Here is a 16,153-nt window from a genome sequence, read left to right on the forward strand (position 1 = left end):
TCCCTTTTCAGTCTAGTCACAAGTAAAACTATATTAAAGGGCAGTAGAGGTTTGAGGAAATATAAAGAAGTTCTTTTACAGCACAGAGGAATGGAAATGAGCAGATAGCGATTTCAGTGAAGAAGGATCATAATCACTGTAGAGAAGCTAATATCATAATCTGGCTGGGAAAAAGAAAAGTTTTAAGATTAGACCCAAGAGTTAGCTGAGCGAGGCTTTTTGCTAGACTGTAGGTGGTTTATCTATTTAGTTATGGTAAATAAGGTAATCTATATAAATAGATTTTTAAGGCTTAATCAATTTTAATCAATTGTAATCTACCTGAAGTCACCTATGAGTTGGGTAGCTATATAAAGTTGTTTAATAATAATGCAATCTCTTTATAAAGGATAGAGATATACATACTCAGATCAATTAGAAGAGTATATCATATCTGACAACTGTGTCAGATTACAACTTCCAGGCTCTTCAACTAGCACAGCACTGGTCAGCACTAGAGAAAAATGGCTGTATTAGGAGAATCTTTCATCTCAACCGGCAAAACTATTTTTGAGAGATGTTTGTACCCAAAGCTATATTATTTGGGAGTAATTGGGGTTATTAATTCTTCCCATCAGGGTGATATACAATAGATGGACAATATTAGGCTGCACTTAGAACAGTCCATGTAGGAAACATGTGCATATACTGTGCAAAACTCACAATGCTAAGCTTATTTCCCATGTTCTAATTACTAGACCTCATTTGAAAGAACTGGAATGATTTGCCTGAAAAACTGCAGTGGACCTGCATTCGGGTAAAATTTGGATTAGGAAGACCATGTATCTCTATATCTCCAGCACTTTCCTCACCTGTTGAAGAGATGATTGTTCACCTTTACTTTAGAACTGGCTTTGAAGTCATCAGGGAGCAGCATCACTGGCTGGGGAACTTGATTGAGTTCATTGATCTAACATGAGAAAATGAAGGTAAAACCAGACAAGGTCACACCCAACACCCCACTTTCAGATTCAGTTTCACTGAGGCAATTCTGCTAGCTGTAATTTGGTCAAGGGCTTGAGAGAAAAGTCCCTGAGTTTTTTCCTCAGTATTTCTGCCTGCTAAGAGACTGCAGAACCTCCAAGGCTTGATTGTTTTCATTCTGGACTTGGACAACTTCAAATAGGCATCTGAAGCAGCCCGTGACTAAGATCATCAATGATCTTTTGACCTGCGGCTGAAAGCAGCCTGTCACATCATTTTTATCAGACACAAGTTTTGAAATTTATGTAACAGCCATGTGTTAATCCCTATTGAAACATGACTGTGTGAAAAAAGGACCAGGACCAATGAGGAATTTTTCTATGGCAGAGAAAATGTATTGCACTTAGAGGTAATGCCAGGAAAATATGGAAAATGGACCAAAAGTGTAATTGCTATCAGAGATGGGCATATAAACCTCAAATCAGCATGACCACATTGAGAGGCACAAAACATGCTTGGCCACCTTCCTCTACAATTTCTAGTAGGAAAAATATGAATCAGAGAAGAATGGGCCACAGAGAATTATAGCTATGAGGCTCCGCTTCATATGTTCCATTTCTATTGCCTTTGGGCAGCCACTCAAGCAGCAGAGTCAGAGCCAGTTTAAACCAGCCTTACAATGGTATTATAACAGCTATGGTGAGCTCATATTGAATTATCCAGCATTTCTGTTTAAGGAGGGGGGAGTGAAACCTGCTTAGAATCACATTTCTCTCATAAAATGTACAAGTAGATCCCTTGATATATATTGGGCTGTAGTTGGTAAAGATATATGTATATAGGTTTAGGTGTGTGTGTGTGTGTGTACTGTGTTATGTATGTATGCATGCATGTATGTATATGTATATGTATGTATGTATGTATGTATACACACACACACACATTTTTCTCATACAGTCCAGTACCCCAAATTTTGCATCTTACTCTCAGTTGACATATATTTTAGAAAGTTTTATATTGTCTTGATCTGTTACTCTGCCTAATTGAAGGGTCTGCCATTAAAACAAAAGTTTTGTGTAAAGACAATCCAAAGTGCAAAACCCATATTATTCTTTTATTCAGTAAACATTTAAGCAGCAAAATACAACACAATGGAATATTCTGACAGGCTGAAGGATATCTTTGAACAATCATAGGGGCTAGAAGGATAGCTTAAAAAAGTTGTTTAGGAAGTTGAACTCCAAACAATGATATACATTTTGAGGATTTTCTCTCTGGCCCTGCAGAACTACAAGATGATGCTATTCTGCCTTTAAGCACAGCTATAATGTAAACATTCATTAGTAACCTCTCCACTGATGAAAAGCTTTCAAAATAGCGTGCACTTATAAAAGATAACATTGCCATCACAAAAAAGACAAACTCAGAAATATTAAATAACACCTGAATTGTACTTATTATGTGAGATCCTGTTATGGCCACAGAAGATGAGTTACTTATGACTTTATAGTTCAAAATCGTAGCAGGAATTGAACATTCAAAAACAAATTAGAAGCAATTAATTCAAGCTTAATATCTGCATCAAATCCACCTATGACTGTGTTATGTATTATTTTTAATCAAACTACTTACTGTGCAATGTTTTGCAAACAGGACATTATTATGTATTAAATTACTAACCCTCTGCCTCCAAAGACATCACAGCAGCATATAGGTGGATGCTACCTGATGTTCTTGTACTATACATTTACTGTAGTAAAAATTTTGTTGTCTTTTGTACTTCAGTCTTCCAAAACTAGGTGTATAAAGAGATGTCCCCATTTGACTTCAAATAAACCAGCTGCCTTCCAGCTGTCCTCTGACAACAGAAAACTTCAGTTCGTGTCAGTTAACCAACTGGGAATAGCAATTTTTACACTTTGCAAATGTTTTGGAAAGATCAATATTGATGTCTATGTTGCAGGGATGGAGCATCTGCAGAAATTCCTTTTGGATAAAAATCTGCAAAATGTAACATGCATGAGATAAAATGATTAATGAGAAACTCTGGTAAATTTGAGTGAAGAAGTATTTTAATTTAGTTCACTGATACTCCAAATGAAGTTTTTTGTCATAGGACAGTTACCAGCAAGCAACTCTTAGTCTCTAACTTAGTTCTCTGACTGTGAGGTAAAACTATCACCTCAAACCAAGCAGAAAACTTATTTGCTGTTATGTTTTATCCATTTACTTAATTTATATCCCATCTTTATTATTTTTATAAACAACTCAAGGTGGCAAACATATTCTTCCTCATATTTTCCCCACAACAACAACAACCACCCTCTGAGATGAGTTGGGCCGAGAGAGTGACTGGCCCAAGATCACCAAGCTCATTTTCATGGCTAAGGCTGGACTTGAATTCCTGGTCTCCCGGTTTCTAGCCTGGTGCCTCAACCACTAGACTAAACTGGCTCACCAAAAAATTGTACATCTCAAAATAATAATACCAACAATTTCTATAGGCTAGACCAAGCATGTCTGGTAAGATGTTGCTGTCATTACAGTAAGACATAATAATTTGGGACTTTAAAAATATAAGGGACTGGGTCATTTTTAAAACTGCAAAATAATCTTTTGGAGGCTTCCCATAGCTATTTTGCACCTTTAGCCAATATCTTTCCCAAGGACAAGACAGAACATTGCCTCACTGAGCATTGCTTTTACTTTATTTCTATTCCACCTTTGCTAGCATTTTGTACCTCAAATTAGAGCAGTGCAATGTGGGAGTTCTGTGAGGGCTTATTACATACACAGGTTACTTCCCATTCCACAAATAAAATAAACAGGAGCAAAGGTCAAAAGTGGGGGAAATGGTCATAAATCACTTTTTCAGTGGCATTGTAACTTTGAACTGTCACTAGATAAACTGTTGTAAGTCGAGGACTGCAAAGGTTGTTCATGAGAGGAACAATGATAAATCACTTTTTTCAATGCCATTGTAACTTTGAATGGTCACTAAACGTATGGTTGTAAGTCAATTTCTAATGTAATTAGAAGCTAATATGGCCTATTTCTAGTTCTACCAGAGGCCTAGAAGGGCAAAGAACTATAGACTCATAGATACCTGATCTATGGGAATGAGACATTGCTGAAGGAATAAACTGTTTGGCAAAGCTGATGTTCAAAGCTAATAAGAGCCAGGAATCTCTTACCTGTCAGCTCTTGGCTTCTACTTCAAGCGAACTTTAATCTGTTTAATGCTACCTAATCTTGATACTTGCCCGGTTATTCTAACAGACTTGATTGGTATCTGTAATGAAATGTTATTTGATGAGCTACAGCTAGTTTATCATTAGGCTAATATCCAGAAACTTTGGTATTACTCTCAACAGATTTCATGGTTTTAAGACAATTTCACATTTTCAAGTTGCATTTCTTAGATGGTTATGACATACATGCTGCTATTCTGCTCTTGTAAAAAAAAAATTCCCTAAAGAGAAAGTGCCATACACTAGAGTCATCTAGATTAAAACTGCTTGCAAATAACTCATATGTAATCTGGACATATTGGTCAGTTTCCACCAAATGACATTCAAGAATCTTTCCTAAGCGAGCCAGCTAAGGCAGAAAGCAGAGAGAAGAACCTTTTGTGGACCAAAGCATCCATATATTTCCCATCACAGCTTTCTTAATTAGGGGAAATATTTTCAGCTCTGCATGCTGCAAGAACCTCTCCCTTCTTAGAACTTTGAACTCACCTGCTGCAAAGTATAGCCTGCTGCATAGGAGCAGACATGAAGTAAAAAAGTAGTACTTGGCCACAGCTGGCAAACTCAGGTGATATGAGGATAAAGTCTGTCCTAGTTTCCTTTCCTTAATGGGAAAAATTACCACCTCCTTTGTATAACTGCTATGAGTCAGAGAATGGATAAGGATTCTGTACCACTCTACATTTTCAAACATACACGCTTTATAGTGTTCTCGATACAAAACAAGGTTCAGTTTTGTTATCTAAATGAACCAGCATTACTTCTGTTAAAGAAGCCATTCCCAAATGGAAACCATCTAAGGCAGGGGTGTTAAATTTATATCGTCACGTTGGTATCACGTGACATATCGGGACTTTTTTTCCCTTCGTTAAACCATGCATGGGCATGGTCAGCGCATGACATATCTGGCCTGCAGGCCGGGAGTTTGACAGCCCTGATCTAAGGAAAAACAGCCGCCATTGTGAATAGAGGAAAACAGAGCACACAGGATTAAAGTATTATTTATGCTGATCTAGAAACATCATATTAGCTAACATACATACTATGGTATGTATGCATCATATGTACCAGAATATTTTCAGCCAGTTTAGGGAAAAAAGCCAAGACAAAATCAGATTTTTTGCAAATGCATTTTATCCAGCTTCTCTGGCAATAAAAGAAACCATGCATATTTTTAGGCAAAACTCAAACGCAGCAGTCAAACTCTGAAAGCACCAAAGAGCTAAATGGAAGGAAGCAAATGGCTTTTTGCCCATCAAGAGAATTAGCCTACAGCACCAAAAACAGCTTGCAACCCAGAAAAGCATGCAGTAAGGCTCACGTACCAGCTACCTCCTTAATTCTGGAATCTGAATTATGCTACTGTTGCATCATGAAGCTCATATGCTTGGGGTCATAAAACTGCTGGAATCAGAGGGGAAGGGATTAATGAAGCTTAGAAAAGGCAGACAATGGAATACAGCTTTGCCTCTCTGAGGCCTGCATAAACAAAAAATGCAACCATTGGTAGGCAGAAATATATGTCACAAGTTCCCTTCCCATTTCCAACCCATCACATGAAAAGCTGCCTTTTTTCAGAGTTTGAATGAGGCCAGACTTCAAAAAGTATAAGGTTATTTATGCAACCTTAGTATTTCAGTGTTAACATTTTCTGCTGCCTACTCAAACAACTCTAGGTATTCTAGAATATGTTAAAACATTGATAAAATCCATAAATATTACTATTAACATCTTTTAAAAAATCTGGGGCAATGATCTCATGGGGAAATTCCCAGGTGTCAGATTCTGTCAAAGAGATGGAAGAGGTAATGAGAAACTGGCACAGCAATTCTGTATTCCGCAGCACCATCTAAATGTACTGGGTGAACCAGAACATCACATTAGCCAGTAATTTTTGTTTCCTCAGAGCATATTTATATGAACACACAATTGTATTTTGTTCATCCAAGTCTAGGGGTTAACATATCATATGAATCCAGACATGTATGAAGAAATGATAAGAGCCCATACTCAGAACTATTCAATGTCTCCTTCCTTTCAATAGATAGGAACAATCTCCTCCCATATGAGTCAGGACTATGATTAAGCACTATGGCATTAGTCAACTTACTAACAGGTAGACAATTTTTTTTCTCACTAGATTCTGAACCAAAGTAAGTTAAAACATCTGTGAAAATCTATTACATTTTTCAAACAATTTTATTATACAAATAGTTATACTTTTCCCACCATGCATATAAAAGTTTGCCGCAAGAACAGAGAAAATTATACAAGTATGTTGATGAGCACAAGACAGAATAAGACAGAACATAACCCTACTGCAGCCTTCCCCAAGGCGATGCCAACAGGGATAACAACAACCCCATGTATTTTTTAGACGTGTCATAAAAACAATACAGTAAGAGAGGACTTCACAGTAGATAAAGCTATTCAAAGATACCCATCATAGTAACAAGAGCTAACACCAGGTGTGGGGAGCAGAAGCAGAAGAAAGAAAAATAAGAAATCCCAAAGGTGCTTTTTCACCTTTGGATGACTCCAGCATCTCCATAGACAAAAAGGAGAAAAGACAGTACACAAAATTACAAGTCACACTTAACACAGGATGACTCCATGGCATCCTATTTTACTGAAGCAGTTTTCTGCCTTCTTCTGGGATATTTTTAGACCCCCCTCAGTCTAATCTGGAGTTTCCTGATGGCCTCTCTCCCTCTCTATCTTGATTGAGATCTAGTCAAAAAAAAAAAAAATCTGGTCCCCAAATTCGACCTCGCATCACTATCCCGGGACACATCTGTTTGCCTTCATCCCCTCCCTCTAATCCGCTCTTTCTAAAGCTTTCCGAAATCAACCATTGCCCCGAATACATTAGCAGGGATGAAATCCAGCAGGTTCTGGAGAACCGGTAGCGGAAATTTTAAGGCGTTCAGAGAACCGGCAAATACCACCTCTGGCTTCCCCCCCCCCAGTGGGGTGGGAATGGAGATTTTGCAATATCCTTCCTCCTGGAGTGGGAAGGGAATGGGGATTTTGCAGTATCCTTGTCCTGGTGTGGGGAGGGAATGGAGATTTTGCAGTATCCTTCCCCTGCCACACCCACCAAGCCACGCCCACAGAACCGGTAGTTAAAAAAATCTGAATTTCACCACTGTACATTAGGGATTGAAAGAATTAAGGGACGGGAGGATGACAACACACACAACAACAACAACGCGTCCCGATGGGTACAGATCCCGCCACCGGAAAGAGAAAGCCGGCCGGTTGAAGAAGCGCCAGGGAGAGGCTCGACACGTGGGGAGGGGGGGTGGACACCCGCCTTCCTTCTATCCAGCCACGGGATGCTGTGGAGGGAGGCGGCCCAGCAAAAGAGGTGGGCTGCCCTATATTCTCCACCCCACCCCACCCCACCCCCGCCCAGCCCAACAATCATCGGGCAAAGCCGATTTACCTGATGGTTGATCCCCCAAGCCAGCACGCCCAGAAGCGGGTCGGCCGAGCGAAGCACTTTCACCCGCTGCGGGACGAAGTGCTTCTTCTTGGTCTTCGTGCGCGTCCCCGGACCCACCGAGGCGGCCATCCTCGCTGCTGCGAATCCCGCGCCGAGTGGCTGGCCGCCCCCCCACCTCACCACCACCCGCCTGCTTGCCTGCCTGCCTGCCTTGCCTACCCACGCGCCGGCCGCTCGGACTCAACGGCAAGCCCAGAACGCCGGCAACGGAAGTAAACGTTCAGCTGATTCCCGCCGCACGTGACCACGAAGGGAAGGGAGGCGGCGGGGAAGCTACGTCACAAAAGGAGCGATGGAAATAGCTCCCTTGGACGTCCGTCTGTGGTGGCGGCGAGCGTTAGGCCTTAGTATAGCGGAAGGCGTTGCTAGTAAACGGTGGTTGCCTAGTGTGTGAGGCTCGGTGTTGCGTAAACGCTCCCTGTATTGGATTGCGCGCTTTGTGTGTATGTGTGTGTGTGTACTTTATAACACTATGGGAAGGTGGGGAGCTAACACGGCACTCACAGGTACACGGTGAATGAAACTATCTAGAGCGGAGGTGGAGAAATCTATAGCCCTTTTGTGACTTGTGGACTTCAACTCCCAGAATTCCTGAGCCAGCATGCAATTCCTGGCTCAGGAATTCTGGGAGTTGAAGTCCACAAGGTCACAAAAGGGCCATAGATTTCCCCACCCACCCCCGACTAGAGGAAGGGTTGGAAAGGGGAAAAAAAAAAAAAAGGTTCGAGGGCAGCGTTTAAAAATGCAGCCGAACAAAGGAGGTGGTGGTCGTTACACGAGGCAGGAGTGTTACTTCATGGAGCCCTTCGTTAAGGAAATGTTTTCTGGGGGAGACAGCCACAATGCCATAAATTCTAAGTAACAGAATATACACAAACGTGGCCTTCGAGACAGTTGACTTGACTAGTCCCTGCTGTTTTCTTGGCAGGTGTTTTTGGAAGTGGTTTGCCTGTTTAGAGCTGAGAGAGGGGGATTGGCCCAAGGTGGCTGTGTGCCTCAGGTGAGACTGGAACTCGACGGTCTTCCAATTTCTACCCTGATGCCTTAACCATTACACCAAACTGGCCTATCCATAATTAGAATAATTATACTTCAGTAAATATACAGACATATAACTGGACTACTAACCTTACAAAGTTTGAGTTCTAAATTTGTTCATCTGGCAGCTCAAAAAGACACAGTAGGCAGAACTAAATGGTCATAGATAGAATAGAATAGAATTTTTTATGGGCCAAGTGTGATTGGACACACAAGGAATTTGTCTTGGTGCATACGCTCTCAGTGTACATAAAAGATACGTTCATTAAGAATCATAAGGTACAACACTTAATGATAGTCATAGGGTACAAATAAGCAACAAAATTACAGTCATACAGTCATAAGTGGAAGGAGCCGGGTGGTGGGAACGATGAGAAGATTAATAGTAGTGCAGACTTAGTAAATAGTTTGACTGTGTTGAGAGAATTATTTGTTTAGCAGAGTGATGGCATTGGGGAAAAAACTCTTCTTGTGTCTAGTTGTTCTGGTGTGCAATACTCTATAGTGTCATTTTGAGAATAGAAGTTGAAACTCTTTAAGTCATCTCTTTAAATTTTGCTGTATATCTGTTACAGAATGTTCCAGCCGTAGCATCTATTAAAACCTAAGGCATAATAGGCCAGACTCAAAACCTATCTGGGAAAGATGATTGAAATCCATCTGCCTCACTAATTATCTGAACCCATTTCAGTTGACTTTTTAAATACCATAAGTATAGACCCATACAAGCAAACCCCATACAACAAAAAGCTTTTTTAGGAGGGGAGGGCCTCAGTTTTTAGAAGTGGAAAGAAGTCCTGAGAGAAACAAGTTTTTAAAAAAGTAAACGCTGGGTTAGAAAGCAGCCCTGCTTGTCCCCCCCCCCCCCCAATTTTATTAAAGATTATATTATACAAGTTAAATTTTACAGAACTGCAGAATAAAGAAATACATTACAGATTTAAAAATTAAAAAGTGAAGAAAAAGGAAAAACAGAAACAGAAACCTACAACTTCATCCTTAGCATTAGAGTATAGTCAATATTAAGAACTTATCACTATCTCTTAAAATGAAACCAAACATTTTTTCATTCCATCTCACCCATGTTTCTGTAAACACGGGTGATTTACATATCTAAAACTCTCCCTATTAAAAGTCCAGTAAGGATTATCAGAAATAAAGTATTACAAATTGTATTTATTACATCCAATCTGAATCCTTCCTTTCCTTTCTTCAAATAATAAACATTCAGTCCCACTCAAAAAAAAAAAAAAAAAAGATCAGAAATAACTACAGTATTATCCTCCACTTCTAAACAAGAAACCATTAAATACCCCCCTCCCATAACAACTCATTACTTTAACCTTGGTCAAATCTTGTATTCTTCTTTCTGCAAACTATCTTTAAGCACTTCAAAGAAAGTTCTAACATCTGTCTTCTCATGCTGTATTCTCTTCAGTAAAAATTCTTTTCTTTGTCTTTATCAAGCCTTTTGATTTTCTCGAACTCTTGGAAGCTTTCAAATATAAATTGTATTTTTTGATAATTTGCAGTTTATAGGGACATTTTCAATTATTCCCATCTTTCTTGTTCAGCTGCAAGAGGAAGGTAGGGCTAGAGGCACCAACACTTACTAAATCCAGTTTTTTTTCAAAGACAGTAAATGTTGGCTCAATATGTGTGATAAAAACATGACAGTATACTCTTCTGTGTTGTTTGTTTAACCAACATCTTTTGTCTAGTAACGGGTTTAATTGAAGCTCTGATCAATTTGTAGGTCATAATACTGCAGGATTATAGAGTGTTCTAAATATTTCATTGACTTTCCCCACTGTAGTTTTCAGAGGCTTGTCTATCTGGCATACAGGAGAGAAGCTTCAGTGTTGATTCTGGGCACAATAATTGGTTTCTGATATTATGAGGTGAAATCCAACAGGTTCTGGAGAAATGGTAGTAGAAATTTTGAGCAGTTCAGAGAACCGGCAAATACCATGACTGGCTGGCCCCAGAGTGGGTGAGAATGGAGATTTTGCAATACCCTTCCCCCAGGACTGGGGAGGGAATGGGGATTTTGCAGTATCCTTCCCCTGCCACATCCACCAAGCCACACCATGCCCACAAAGCCACGCCCACAGAACAGGTAGTAAAAAAATTAGGATTTCACCACTGGGCTAAACTGATGGTGACTCTGTTCTGAAGTTATGACACAAGAGCCTTGGTAGCACAGTGGACTAATGCACTGTTATTAACATCTGCTGCTTGCAATTACTGCAAGTTCAAATCACACCAGGCTCAAGGTTGACTCAGCCTTCCATCCTTTCAAAGGTAGATAAAATGAGGACCCAGATTGTGGGGGCAATAAGCTGACTTTGTATAAATATAAAAAAAGTATGAAGGCTATTGCTTAACGCATTGTAAGCCGCCCTGAGTCTCCGGAGAAGGGCGGCATATAAATTAAAGCAAAAAAAAAGGTGGCGCAGTGGTTAGAGTGCAGTACTGCAACTACTTCAGCTGACTGCTAGTTCAGCAGATCAGCGGATCAAATCGCACCGGCTCAAGGTTGACTCAGCCTTCCATCCTTCTGAGGTGGGTAAAATGAGGACCCAGATTGTTGGGGGCAATATGCTATTTAGTATACTGTCTTTGGTGTAAGCCGCCCAGAGTCCTCGGAGAATGGGCGGCATAGAAATATGACAAATAAACAAATAAATAAATCTGTGGGGGAGGGGTTGTCATGACACCAGTACATATTGGATGAAGTCATAATGCACATTTTTATCATTTACCCACCAGCAGATGTCCATGCTCCCAGAAATTCTCCAGGTACTACATTTGGACTTTAACATATGAATTTTTTCATTTATATTTTTGAATGTTTATTTTTGTACCCTTTTATGTCATTGGCAGCTTTCCATCCTTACGTTGGCTAGAAAGATAGAATATAAATCTACTTCAACATGGCAAGAAAGCACAGCATTTTTTTTTAGCAATTGTGATTACAACAGGATTCAGTAAGGTTTAGACCTTTAACCTTTAGACCATTTGTTGCTGCCTTAAACAATAGTTTACAAATTATACTCTGGGTTCCCATAAAACCTGTGTGAGTTCAATGAATGCTACTATTGTTCATTCTCAGAAAAGCTAGAAGTCTCTCTCTCTCTCTCTCTCTCTCTCTCTCTCTCTCTCTCTCTCTCTCTCTCTCTCCCTCCCTCCCTCCCTCCCTCCCTCCCCCCCTCTCTCTCTGAATCTATTCTGATGGTTGGAAGATCAGATTTTCCTGAATGAAATGGCCCAGCTCTAATTCAGAAAACAATTGCTGCTGATATTCTACATTTTAGTTGATAGTAAGATTTATACAAGTACCAGTACATAACCCCTCAAAAGGTATATCAGCAAATCTTTTGGTTGGATAGTACATATCATTAAATAAAACAGTGGTCCAGGATAATTATAAAATACAAGAGTGCATTTTGTTGCACACTTTGCATTTGATACTGGAATTGCCTTCCAGCACAACTTTCTTAGTTATGAAGCATATAATTGCACCTAAAGGGAGAAAGAAAAAAACGAAGTATGACCTTACCTTCCAAAACTATTTTCCTAGGTATTAAATTGCTGACAAATATTTTTACCTTATACTTTTAAGCAAAAGCCCAGATAAAATTTCTGTCTGAGATAAATATGGCCATGGCTCTTGAGCCAGGGGTCACTTTAAATCAGATTTTGGGATTACTCTGATTTTCTGTAATAGCTTATAGTATTTATAAACACCATATGTTTCTGTGATAGTCTTTCTATATGATATTCAGATCTGCAGTTTCCAGATTTCATCGCCAGCATAACCAACAGGGATCCTAGTTATAGAAATCCAGGAATTGTTTCAATATATCTGGAGGGACTGGGTTGAAAGTTGTTGTAATAAGATGTTGGAAATGTACATTCCTCCAGCTATTTATTACTTAAGTATGTAAACAATCTACAACCAACAGAATGTTTTTCAAACTCTGGATGCCACAGGATTATTAATACTGATGTTTACCATGCCATTATCATGGTACCGTTATTCCGAGCCCGAATATCTAAAGTTTTGTCCTTCAGTTACAAGAACATAAGAAAAGTTGTGTGAAATCTGTCCAATGATCTAACCCAGCTTTCTGTTCCTATATAGGACAATCAGATACTTAATGAGAAGTCAGGCAGGACAGGAACATACAGTAGCAACATCTTTCTGCCTATGCCCACTAACAACTGGTATGTTACTTTCATTATGATTAACAATCTTTGATGTTAATCTACCCTAATTTGGGTAGTGAAAAATCTATAAGAAAACAACCAAGCTCAGAGAGGACCCCTCATTGAATAACCTTATTCCTCCATGAGACTTCTTTTAAAACGGCCTGACTTAAAGATCAGAGATATTTCCTTTTATCTGCCTCAAATCTCTCACTATTCAACTTAATTTAATGACTCTGAGTAGTAGTATTATGTAATATTATAATGCTATATTAATATTATGAGAGAGAAAAACACATTGTCCTATCAATTTTTTAATATATGTCTTGTACCCCTTCTTATTCATGGATGGAAGGCAATGTACCATTATAGTTAAGATGTTAGATTAGTACTGAGACAACAGGTATTTAAGTCCTTATTTGACCAAAGAGTTCATTTGACTACTGAGTGATTTTGGTAAGGTGACCAGACGTCCCGCTTTTGGCGGGACAGTCCCGCTTTTGAGCAATTTGTCCCGCGTCCCGCGGCGTTTCAAAAAAGTCCCGATTTTTCTTGAGCCCCAGCTGATGGCTAGAAGAAAAAAAAAACTGTTTAAACTCTTGCCCGGGGCTTCAAAGGGCCGCCCTACAGGCAATCAGTGTAAAGCAGTTTTTTTTTCCCCTAGCTAAGCTTCAGAAACGAAAACGAAACCGAAACCAGGGTCTTTGGTGCAGCGTGACAAAATGAGGCAGAGAGAGATTTATTTTTATTTTTATTTTTCCTCCCCAAAAAAGGTAGGTGAAAAACTGCAAACATGGGAAATTTAGGAGGAGAGTTCAAGATTTTAAAACACAAAGGAAAAAAAGCTGTATTTAACTAGGGAATTGTAATAATTGAGATACTATTAATTGTATATTGTGTTGAAAGCAGAAATGGTTAAGTTGTGGTTCGAAGGAATATATGGGAGAAATTATTTGGTTTATTATTATTGGTAAATATAATTAATTGATTTGTAAGAAATTGGATTGCATGGAAATAATTGGAATATTCATGTTCATATTGATTAATATACAAAAAAGATAGTTTTATAACTAATTGATTTATATTAAAATGTTGAATTTGTATTAAACAACTGTATTACATAATTACATAATTAAACAATGTGAGGATGGATATAAAAATAGATGACAATGGGAAGGGGTATAATATAGAATAGAAGGGAAAAATTGAATTTGATTAAGATTAGAGATGAGGATGAAGGGTAATATTGGTTTTTTTAAAAAATAGATGAGGAATAAATATGGCAAAAAGGAAATATAGAAATTGTAAATTTAATTGAAATGACTAAACGCTGTTTAAATTTGTGAACCAGCCAAATATTCTGTTCAAAGAAAATACATTGTATGTTTGTATGTGTGTTTCTAATTATTGCTATTTATTCATATTTGTTCTCTTTTATTCTTTAAAGTTTAACAATTCATTCTTTATCTTAATATCTTTATATTTGCTTGGGGTTGGCTTTCTTCCCTTTCATCTTTTTTATTGTACAGCAATCTTTCTCCTCAAACCTACCACCTCTCTCTTTTCTTTCCTTCTTACTTTCTCTTCCCCCCACCCTCTTTTTCTCCTCCCTACTTCCTCTTTCTTTCTCCTTCTCCTCCTCTCTTCCTCCCTCTCTTACCCTCACTCCTACTCTAATTTCCATTCCTTCATCCCTCTCTATTGCTGTAATCCTTTAATGCATATGGACTACTCAGAGGGCTGAAAAAGTTATTTTTGACTGGTCCTCACACTTTTGACCAGTCCTCGAACTTATGACTGTCCTCACATTTTACATTTTTGCCCTATCTTGTCATCATGGTGAAGAGAAGCAGTTGTGAAATGAGTGACATGGTTGTTAAGAATGCTGCATGGGCATAAATGTGAGGATGGTCATAAGTGTGAGGACCAGTCAAAAGTGCGAGGACCTGTCAGAAATGACTTTTTTCAGCTCTCTGGTTAGTCCTTTTGTGCATATGGACTACTCAGAGGGCTGAAAAAGTTATTTTTGACTGGTCCTCACACTTTTGACCAGTCCTCGAACTTACGACTGTCCTCACATTTTACATTTTTGCCCTATTTTGTCACCATGTTGAAGAGAAGCAGTTGTGAAATGAGTGACATGGTTGTTAAGAATGCTGCATGGGCATAAATGTGAGGATGGTCATAAGTGTGAGGACCAGTCAAAAGTGCGAGGACCTGTCAGAAATGACTTTTTTCAGCTCTCTGGTTAGTCCTTTTGTGCATATGGACTACTCAGAGGGCTGAAAAAGTTATTTTTGACTGGTCCTCACACTTTTGACCAGTCCTCGAACTTACGACTGTCCTCACATTTTACATTTTTGCCCTATTTTGTCACCATGTTGAAGAGAAGCAGTTGTGAAATGAGTGACATGGTTGTTAAGAATGCTGCATGGGCATAAATGTGAGGATGGTCATAAGTGTGAGGACCAGTCAAAAGTGCGAGGACCTGTCAGAAATGACTTTTTTCAGCTCTCTGGTTAGTCCTTTTGTGCATATGGACTACTCAGAGGGCTGAAAAAGTTATTTTTGACTGGTCCTCGCACTTTTGACCAATCCTCGAACTTACGACTGTCCTCACATTTTACGTTTTTTTCCCTATCTTATCACCATGGTGAAGAGAAGCAGTTGTGAAATGAGTGACATGGTTGTTAAGAATGCTGCACGGGCATAAATGTGAGGATGGTCATAAGTGTGAGGACCAGTCAAAAGTGTGAGGACCTGTCAGAAATGACTTTCCAGCCCTCTGAGTAGTCCCTATACACATAGCCATGGCCACCCGGTCACATGACCAGCTAGCCACGCCCACCCAGTCACATGGCCTCCAAGCCATGCCCACACAATAAGCCACGCCCACAATGGTGTCCCTCTTACCAATGTTAAAATCTGTTCACCTTACCCTATACACATAGCCATGGCCACCCGGTCACATGACCAGCTAGCCATGCCCACCCAGTCACATGACCAGCTAGCCACGCCCACAAAATAAGCCACGCCCACAATGTCCCTCTTTACCAATGTTAAAATCTGGTCACCTTAGATTTTGGGCCAGTCACCTTGTTATAGATCAATCTATTTCACAGCATTATTTTTATGGATATAAAATGAGAAGTGAGCCCATGTAGAAGTGAGCCTATGAGCT

The 16,153-nt window shown here is 39.4% G+C and overlaps 1 protein-coding gene across 2 annotated transcripts in view; it reads right to left on the reverse strand.

The window, feature by feature from the left end:
• The window catches only part of PIP4K2C (phosphatidylinositol-5-phosphate 4-kinase type 2 gamma), a 35,800-nt gene extending 28,002 nt beyond the window's left edge, over positions 1-7,798 (reverse strand). The window contains exons 1-2 of one of the 2 annotated variants that reach the window (XM_070937981.1): positions 7,663-7,798; positions 852-949 (exon numbers count right to left, since the gene is read on the reverse strand). In XM_070937981.1, coding sequence (XP_070794082.1) covers positions 852-949; positions 7,663-7,791 — 227 coding nt within the window. In that variant the 5' untranslated portion in view covers positions 7,792-7,798. Of the gene's footprint in view, positions 1-851; positions 950-4,157; positions 4,219-7,662 lie in introns of those variants that run through there. The other variant, XM_070937982.1, reaches the window with a different exon arrangement.
• Between the last annotated feature and the right edge of the window lie 8,355 nt (positions 7,799-16,153).

This window comes from Pituophis catenifer, unplaced genomic scaffold (genome assembly GCF_029215685.1).
Source record: "Pituophis catenifer annectens isolate HBS135680 unplaced genomic scaffold, rPitCat1.0.hap2 SCAF_2, whole genome shotgun sequence".
NCBI lineage: Eukaryota > Metazoa > Chordata > Lepidosauria > Squamata > Colubridae > Pituophis > Pituophis catenifer.